At 29.7% G+C, this 9,697-nt stretch overlaps 1 protein-coding gene across 1 annotated transcript; it reads left to right on the top strand.

Annotated features, from left to right (window-relative positions):
• Nucleotides 1-1,804: 1,804 nt before the first annotated feature.
• Nucleotides 1,805-8,268, top strand: LOC119769720. Its single transcript, XM_038263181.1, has 6 exons — nt 1,805-2,118; nt 2,175-2,252; nt 2,307-2,417; nt 2,482-2,769; nt 2,827-3,327; nt 7,226-8,268. The coding sequence occupies exons 4-6, from the start codon at nt 2,649-2,651 to the stop codon at nt 8,203-8,205; spliced, it is 1,602 nt and encodes a 533-aa protein (XP_038119109.1). The 5' UTR covers nt 1,805-2,118; nt 2,175-2,252; nt 2,307-2,417; nt 2,482-2,648; the 3' UTR covers nt 8,206-8,268.
• Nucleotides 8,269-9,697: the final 1,429 nt, after the last annotated feature.

Here is a 9,697-nt window from a genome sequence, read left to right as displayed (position 1 = left end):
AATCAGAAATAATTTCAAATCAGAAACATAAATGTTGCTAAGTTGCCAACGGAAATCTGCTCTGAATGAAAATAAAAATATGTTTTCATTAATTTTATAAAGACGTTATTAATGAAAAAAAAAACAAGATTTCTGAAAAAACTGAATTCATTCAAAATCAGAATCTGAAATGTGGTCAAGTGGCCAACGGGAACCTGTTCTGAATGTTCCGGAATAGGGGACCAGCAGACATTTAAAATTTTATTAATTCTTCAACTTTTTTTTCTAGATTTCTACAAAAAATCTAAATTAATTTAAAATCAGAATTAGAAATGTTGCCGAGTAGCAAACGGGAATAAAAAATATGGCCATTAGTAACCGGCTCCCGTCAATCCTGATCAGGGATCTAGAAGACAGTTGGGCAACATTGCGGGTGGTCCGGATCAGGGAACTCGTTTTTAATTAATCTGTTGTAATTGAATTAAACAAACATTTAAGTTTTCAAAACATTTTAAATTTTAGTTTTGTCTGAACATATCTAAAGGAATGGCCATAAAAAATATGTCCATTGCGAACCTGTATTGTTATCTTCACAAATACAATTTTCCAAGCAAATCTAAAGAAAAGTACGATATTTTTGTATACCTTCCATCTTTATATTTTATTAATTTCAAAACATGGTCACTTAATCTGGAACTTGTTCCAAATGTTCCAGATCGCATGATTGTTGAGAAAAAAGGCGGCCGTCTTGATCCTAATCAAATTATCCGAGATCAGCTTGCTTAGAAAAATGAAAATGACATATTTCAACACCAAAACATAGCTAGGTGGTCCTTGGGAATAAGTTTCGAGTAAGGGAACCAAAAAACAAAAAATTTGTCATGTTTCCCGTAGTTTATCACATTAGTTAGAAGTGATTAATTACCTCACTTCCACTTTGTTTTATGGTGAGATGATAAAATAAAAACACATGTTTGTACCTAAAGACAAACATTTGCTTTAATGATTCATCGATTTTGCCTAAATTGCTTTAAATCATTGCATGAAAAATCACTTCTATTTAAAATTATACCAAACAAATACAAAATCACAACCTTCTTTGTCCTTACGTCGGAGCAAAACCTCTTAACGTTTGTTTTCGTTTTGTTCTTTTGCACACTTTTCGTAAATTTGAAGTTTGAGGTTCTCTCTTGTCCTCAAACAAAGTGATACGACATAATGGCATAGATTGGCTAAGCGATTTAGATCACATTGAAAAAATGAATATCCTGTTTTTATAATAATTAGGTTTTTATTTTATTTATTTCTATTAAAATAAAACCATTTAGAAACATTATGCGTAAATTTTAACATTCGTTACAAATATTCATGTATCTAAAACAATATTTATTTTTAACGAAAAAAATTGGTTTTGTTTTTTAGTCGGAAAAGATTTATTTTTACTTTTCTGTAACTAGCTTAAGCAAAAATTAAATGTTGTGTATTGCTATACGACATAAATTGCATAGTTTAATAAAGTTAAATTAAAATAAAAAATACAAATCTGTATAGCTGACCTGAAATTGTCTGTATTAAGAGAGAATATAATAAACCCATGATATGTACTAAAACTAAAATTCAATTTACTGTCATAGAATTGGTCGTCAGTTAAGCAAGTGATTTCACAGCAAAATGTCATCAAAAGACTGCATTCGCTCTCCAGAACATTTTTGCTTCGTTTGTGGTCAATTTATAAGCCGCCGAGGCAAAAAATATGATATAAGTACTAACGACCGCCTTCGAAAAGCTTATGAACAGTTTTTGGATAAAAGTCGTGAACCTAGGTGAACCGTGGATGCCGAACAACGTGTGTTTATCTTGCGAAATTGCATTATCAAGTATGTGTTTTAAACATTTAATAATAAAATAAAGATCAAATTTCGACAAGCGCACCACTTTTACAGAATCTGTTCAAAATAGAAGCCTCGGTCCAAAATTTTACAGGCCTAGAATTTGGTCACAGCCCAAGGAACATCCAGGTGATTGTTTTTTTTGTTTGGCTTACCGAAGAAAATTATTTGCCAAACTTACCATCGTCAGAAGCTGTGAAATATAGAGAAACAAACGAAGATTCTACTGCTGGACCAAGTGGAGCACAAGGTGGCATTATTTTTAAAAAGATATTACGATTAGCACTAATCACTATTTTAATTCAGGAGGAAATAATGCTGATTGTGGACAGATTGCTGTTGAAAGGCCTGGTGATGCTACTGCTGGACCTAGTGGAGCACAAGGTGATATTGTTTTTAAAAGATTTTACGATTAATACTAACCACTATTTTTTACAGGGGGAAATAATGCTAATCGTGGACAGATTGCTGTTGAAAGGCCTGGTGAACTTGATGGAACAGATACAACAGAAAGAAATGATGGCTCTAGCTCAAGTATATCAGTATTAGGTATCATTGTTACCGAAACTAGAAAGGTTGGAAATTTTAATTTATATGAATTTCTATCCTTCAGGTGAGAACGTAGACCATCAAAAAAATGCCCACGGTGCAAATGCTGTTGGGAAAAGAGCAGTTGAGGTTGCGGGTAATGATAACGGTGACCATCAGCACAGCCACTCTCCGGATAATTTTTGCTACGTCTGCGGGGAATACATTTCTGTATCTGCAAGGAAATATCCAATGATAAAAGCCACAAAAGTTTATCTTGCCTACGAAGCATGCTTAAAAACCGAAATAACTAATCTGAATGAATCTTGGGTACCACATTACGTATGTGCTGTTTGTTACACCGAATTGATTGGTAAAGTTTAGTATGCCTATTGAAATAATGAAGAAATAAATCGATATTTAATTTCAGCGTGTCACAAAAATTCACAACAATTCAAGTATATTTCGCCAAGGATATGGCGTAAACCAGTCGACGTAAGTGAATGCTATTTTTGCCTTTCACAAATTCGACCTGGTATTTCAAAAAATGAGTACCCTGTTGCCAGTTCGTCGGAACCACCAATCGAGTTCAATTCCATGCAAAAAAAAGCCGATTGTCCTGCTGATAACCTTGAAGTACCCAGTTTTGCATCTTTAATTACCGCTAGTTCCATCAGTGTGCCGCACTCCGAATACCAACCGGAAGAAGAACCCGATGATACGCCCCATTTCCCGAACCAAAAGGAAATTGACGATCTTATAAAAGATTTGGGTCTCGGCAAATCGAAAGCAGAGCTTTTAACATCACGACTAAAAGAATGGAAAATAGTTGACAAATCAGTAAAGATAACGGCCCAACGGAAACGAGACGAGGCTTATTCGCGCTTTTATGCGTATGATGAAGCTGTTTGCTACTGCAAAGACATACCTGGTAAGTCAATCAATGTGATTTATACCTTTCTGCCAGAAATCTCAGAATGTTGTATAAAGTGTCAGTGAAAAAAAAAAGAAAAATAAAACAATATAATATTATATTATTAACATAGAATTGCTAAATAAAAATTTGGGGTGGATATAACACCGTTTTGGAGGTCTTTGTATCGATAGAATAGATTTTTCGTTGGAATTTCGTACCACCCCGGAATTACGTCGTCGGAAAATCCGCCTGCATCCGAACCGGTCCACTATTCACAAGTCAACCTATGTGTCCGGAAAAGGCATAACATTTCCGATCTTTTGATACCCGAACATCTAGGTTTTCTATACAACCCACGTTTTAAAATACCTGAGCAAAAAGTATGTTTGATCCACGAGAACAAAAATTACGAAAGTCCATACATTCTTGCCAGGTTGCTCAAACGAAATCATAACAACATTTTTACCTAGGTACATGGTTGTTACGGACGGCGCGGATTTGCTGACTAATTTTGCTCAGGCGCGGATTTCGCGCGGATGGCAATTTTGATGAAAAAATAGATAAATGGATAGAATTACTTTCAAGTTATTATGAAAAATAATATCAAGAATAACGAGAATTTGTTTTTTTTTTCATTGAGTGCAATTCCAATTTTTTATTAATTGATTTTATTCTGAAAATGTTTGTTTGTATTTTCTTAATACGAACCGTCGAAAAATTAAGATGAAGTTTATGTAGAGATTATTTTTAAATGTATGGTTGAGAATTTCTTAAATATAATTATTACTACACTTAACTCATTTCTTAATATATCCGGCTCTGGAAATGTAATTTCTATTGAGTTTTGAGTAATGTATTTTTTAACCTTATTTATTTTTAATTTTAAAGTTATATAATTTTAAAGTTATATTTGCCTTTGAATTTAAGATGCGATTTACCCGTAGAAATATTTTTCTAAATTTAAACATTCTTGGCGAAAAACAAAAAGATCAGAACATTCAAAAATTAATTCTCAATCATTTAAAATTCAAATTTCAAAAATTCGAAACTTTTATTATATTTTAGAAGTTTAAAAAAAAATTCAGTTTAAAAAAATTTCGAATTTCTAAAATCGTAATTTAAGAATTCCAAAACTTCAAAAATCGGAAATCTCAAAAATCTCAAATAAAATATAAATTATTAAATTCTAAAATTCTATAATTCTTAAATTCTTCAATTCTTAAATTCTTAAATTCTTAAATTCTTAAATTCTCAAATTCTTAAATTCTTAAATTCTTAAATTCTTAAATTCTTAAATTCTTAAATTCTTAAATTCTTAAATTCTTAAATTCTTAAATTCTTAAATTCTTAAATTCTTAAATTCTTAAATTCTTAAATTTTAAATTCTTAAATTCTTAAATTCTTAAATTCTTAAATTCTTAAATTCTTAAATTCTTAAATTTTAAATTCTTAAATTCTTAAATTCTTAAATTCTTAAATTCTTAAATTCTTAAATTCTTAAATTCTTAAATTCTTAAATTCTTAAATTCTTAAATTCTTAAATTCTTAAATTCTTAAATTCTTAAATTCTTAAATTCTTAAATTCTTAAATTCTTAAATTCTTAAATTCTTAAATTCTTAAATTCTTAAATTCTTAAATTCTTAAATTCTTAAATTCTTAAATTCTTAAATTCTAAATTTAAAATTTTAAATTCTTAAATTCTTAAATTCTTAAATTTAAATTCTTAAATTCTTAAATTCTTAAATTCTTAAATTCTTAAATTCTTAAATTCTTAAATTCTTAAATTTTAAATTCTTAAATTCTTAAATTCTTAAATTCTTAAATTCTTAAATTCTTAAATTCTTAAATTCTTAAATTTTAAATTCTTAAATTTAAATTCTTAAATTCTTGAATTCTTGAATTCTTAAATTCTTAAATTCTTAAATTCTTAAATTCTTAAATTCTTAAATTCTTAAATTCTTAAATTCTTAAATTCTTAAATTCTTAAATTCTTAAATTCTTAAATTCTTAAATTCTTAAATTCTTAAATTTTAAATTCTTAAATTCTTAAATTCTTAAATTCTTAAATTCTTAAATTCTTAAATTCTTAAATTCTTAAATTCTTAAATTCTTAACTTAAATTCTTAAATTCTTAAATTCTTAAATTCTTAAATTCTTAAATTCTTAAATTTTAAATTCTTAAATTCTTAAATTCTTAAATTCTTAAATTCTTAAATTCTTAAATTCTTAAATTCTTAAATTCTTAAATTCTTAAATTCTTAAATTCTTAAATTCTTAAATTCTTAAATTCTTAAATTCTTAAATTCTTAAATTCTTAAATTCTTAAATTCTTAAATTCTCAAATTCTTAAATTCTTAAATTCTTAAATTTTTAAATTCTTAAATTTTTAGAAGAAAATATTTCAAATATATTTAGTGAGGAATTTGGAATACAATATGAATTAAAATTCATAGGTTTTGAATTTTTAGAATTTCGAAATCTAATATTTAATCATATTAAAATTTTAGATTTTGTTTTTTTTTGAGCTTATATTTTTAAAGTTAAATTTCATTTATTAGATTTTTAAATATTGTTTATATTGGTTTATAATTTTCTATTTTGTTTATATTGGTCAAAATTATTGTAGTGTCCCTCTGATTTGCAAAAAGACACTTTTCTTGATGTCTCTTGAGGCATTTTTAAAAGGATTTTTGCTTCATTCCATTTTGGGTATCAAAAGATCGGAAATTTTATGTCCTTTTCGATGGCAATTCCAACGAAAAATCAATTCTATTGATACACAGACCCTCAAAACGATATTATATCTACTCCAAATAAACATTTTTCGCAATTCTATGGTAATACATAAGGGTAGAGATAAATTAAAAAAAATGCAAAATTAATTTAGATAAGTTCTACATAGAATTTCCAGAGTTATTTTAACTCTTTTACAAAATAGTTAGTAAACTTTATAATTAATCCGAATTTTTTTTAATTTGTCAAGGATGGCTATTTGGAGTTGAGACACTGGATTTATGGTGATTTGTCAACAAATAACTGTATTTATGTATTTTTTTCGAAAGGTGTACAAACTTTTGTTGCACCTTTTTTGATTTTCGTAATAGTATTTGTTATAGAACTTTATATAGGAATCATCTTTTGATGAGCTTTTTGTAGCAAATAAATACTTTGTTTACATACTGTATAATCATAAGGCTGGTACAAACATTTTTAAAAGTTTTTGTCCCCTAAAACATCTCTAACAAATCTCGAAAATCAAAAGCTACGTATTTTGGGAAATTGAGTTTTGTGAAAAAGTTGATTGAAAAATCTGCAATTTTTTTTTCGTGTACCTATTTTTTCTCAACAGTCCTCAACAATACTTACAACTTTGCCGAAGGCAAATTTTTTTTCAGAAAATTCACTCAATTACACTCAGTTAAAGCTGTTTGAATATTTTCTTACCATTTTTTATGGACAGCAGCCAAAATTGTATGGAGACTTGTATGGGTGAACCAATGACACAAAATAGCTTCTTTGGTCCCCACAAAGTTTAAGCCAAATAAAAAAATACAAATAAAACCATTTCCGGTTTTGGTAAAGAATTGCTCATGTTTGGGATGATTAAAAAATATCGTGAATTTTGAAAATTTTCAATTTACGGAACCGCAAAAACCTTTTTGCTCAAATTTTGGTTTTCGTCAAATCTAGCATTTTTAAAACTAATGATTGAAAACCAACTGAACTAGAGTAAAATGCATTTATGAGGAACTTTGATTTGCATAAGAATGTAACCATTTCGAACTACAATTCAATTACTTTTTACTTACATAGAGTAATTTCCTTTCTTTAAGCAGAAATATTTCTTTGTGAATTAAATTCTTTAGAATCATGACCCAGAAAATTATTGTTAAAACTTTGTTATTTTTTCAGGTTTGTTTACAGCCATCGGTATCTCATTGAACGTTGGTGAATGGCGGCTATTTATTGACGGTTCGTCAACATCGATAAAAGTTGTTCTCCTTCATAACAGAACGGGAAAAGAAAGGCTTCCGTCGCTTCCAATAGCTTATTCGAAGCTTTTAAAAGAAAGCTTCGAATGTACGAAGTTAATTTTGGAGCTGATTAAGTATGAAAACTACAAATGGGAAGTTATAGGCGACTTCAAAATGGTGTCCTTTTTGATGGGGTTGCAGGGTGGTTACACCAAGTTTCCCTGCCATCTATGCCTTTTCGATAGCAGGAATGATGATCTGCACTACAAAATTCGTGACTGGCCAGCTCGGAAAGAGTTTACTATTGGAATAAACAACGTGAAGTGGGCTCCGTTGGTTCAACAGGAAAACATACTTATGCCGCCCTTACACATCAAACTAGGGCTTATGAAGCAGTTTGTGAAGGCGCTACCTGCCAACTCAGAACCGTTCAAGTTTTTGAAAAACATGTTTCCACGATTGACGGAGGGAAAAATTACAGCGGGTGTTTTTACAGGACCCCAAATCAGGGCTGTTTTTTCGAAAGATGAATTTAAAAAAATGCTAAACATGGACCAGAAAAACGCGTGGACAAGTTTTCAGGCTGTCGTGGATGGGTTTCTAGGAGGGAAAAGGGACCCTAATTATAAACAATTGGTCGAAACCATGTTGAGAAACTTCAACAAGATGGGGTGTAGAATGTCGCACAAGTTGCACATTCTACACTCCCACCTAGAAGTTTTTAAAGAAAACTCAGGTAGATATTCTGAAGAACAGGGGGAATACTTCCACCAAGAAATAAAAAAAATTGAAGAACGATATAAAGGCCAGAATAACCCAATAAGTATGATAGGAGATTACGTTTGGAGTTTGACAAGAACAACTAATGAATGTTACAAGCGGCAATCTGGACCTAGTTCCGTTTTTGTAAGCCCTTGATTTTTATGTGTCGATTTAAATGTTCGTATTGTTTTCAAAATGTATTCTTTTTCATTTGATGTATTCCACATTTTTTCTTTTTATATATTCTACCATTTTAAGTCAACTGCCAATAATAAAAGTAAGAACATGATGTCAATAATAAACCTTTGCTTGAATGAAATTAAATATAACATAACATCTCATTTTTTCTTATATTAAACTAGAATGTCAGTTAGCAAGAACAAAGAAGCATACACATACCGATGCCTTTATGCTCTCTTGTATTAAACTTGCTGGGATTCCTACCTGGATAGAACAAGAGTGCACAAAGGCATCGATAGAAAAATGTTTGCAAAGTATTAACCTTCCTACAGTAAATCTAAAAAAAATTCGCTATGCCCATTGCTTAGAACTTTTTTTAAACTGAAACGTATGTTTAACCCTTTCAGGCCTGAATAAAAAAAATGGGAAATTAAAATATGGAAAAAAGGAAATTATAGGCTAGTTTAGGAAATTTTGATTTTGGGTCATATATGACCCATGAGGCCTGAAAGGGTTAATTCATTTACACAAGATTAAAGAAATACGGTATGAGGCATCGGTATGAGTCCTCTAGTTCCTTGATTCGCCAAGGTTTTAAAAACATCGTTTCTATTTTAAACCTTCTTGAAAAATTGGAATTTTGATAATGTTGTCCAATTGTTTTCTGGTTTCCTGATCCGGAGTGACCGGAACCCGTTACCAATGGTCATATTTTTATGGCCATATTTTTAATCCCGTTTGACACTTAGCCACATTTCTAATAATTAATTTAATTAAGTTCAGGTTTTATTCCAGAAACCTTAAAAATATTTTAATTTAAATATGCTATAAAAATGTATACAAATTTCAAGTATCCACTGGTACGGAACATTGAGAACAGGTGCCTGTTGGCCACTTGGCCACATTTCTTGTTCTGATTTAAATTCATTCAGACTTTTTCCAGGATTTTTGATTTTTTTATAACATAAATAAAAACTTCAAAAACTGGTTCCCTGATCCGGAACATTCGAAACGGGTTCTTTTTGGCCACTTGGCACATCTCTTATTCTGATTTTAAATTAATTCTGATTTTTTCCAAGAAATTTGAAATTTTATACATAAAACAAATGCTTTGCAAAAATATTCAACTTTCCACTGGTTCCATGATCCGGAACATTCTGAACAGGTTCCCGTTGGCCACTTGGAAACATTTCTAATTCTAATTTAAATAAATTCAGATTTTATCCAGAAATCAAAAAACAATCTTAATAAAAAAAAAGCTTTAAAGAATTTATTGAAATTTCAAAATTCCACTGGTTCCCTGATCCGGAACATTCAGAGCAGGTTCCCGTTGGCCACTTGGCAACATTTCTATTTCTGATTAGAAATGATTTCAGATTTTTTTACAGGAATCTTTAAAAATTTCATGAATGGACATATGCTTTATAAAATTAATAAAAATGTCAAGTGTCCACTGATTCCGTGATCC

The sequence above is a fragment of the Culex quinquefasciatus genome, chromosome 3 (assembly GCF_015732765.1).
Source record: "Culex quinquefasciatus strain JHB chromosome 3, VPISU_Cqui_1.0_pri_paternal, whole genome shotgun sequence".
In the NCBI taxonomy this organism is placed as follows: Eukaryota; Metazoa; Arthropoda; class Insecta; order Diptera; family Culicidae; genus Culex; species Culex quinquefasciatus.
The sequence above is the reverse complement of the archived record's forward strand: the minus strand, read 5'-3'. Positions and strand labels throughout refer to the sequence as shown.

Bases quoted from the DNA above. Each gene is read 5' to 3' on its own strand.
- LOC119769720 (XM_038263181.1), top strand. From the start codon at position 2,649: ATGATAAAAGCCACAAAAGTTTATCTTGCCTACGAAGCATGCTTAAAA. The intron at 2,770-2,826 runs GTAAAGTTTAGT...ATTTAATTTCAG, and splicing joins TTGTTACACCGAATTGATTG to CGTGTCACAAAAATTCACAA. The intron at 3,328-7,225 runs GTAAGTCAATCA...TTATTTTTTCAG, and splicing joins CTACTGCAAAGACATACCTG to GTTTGTTTACAGCCATCGGT.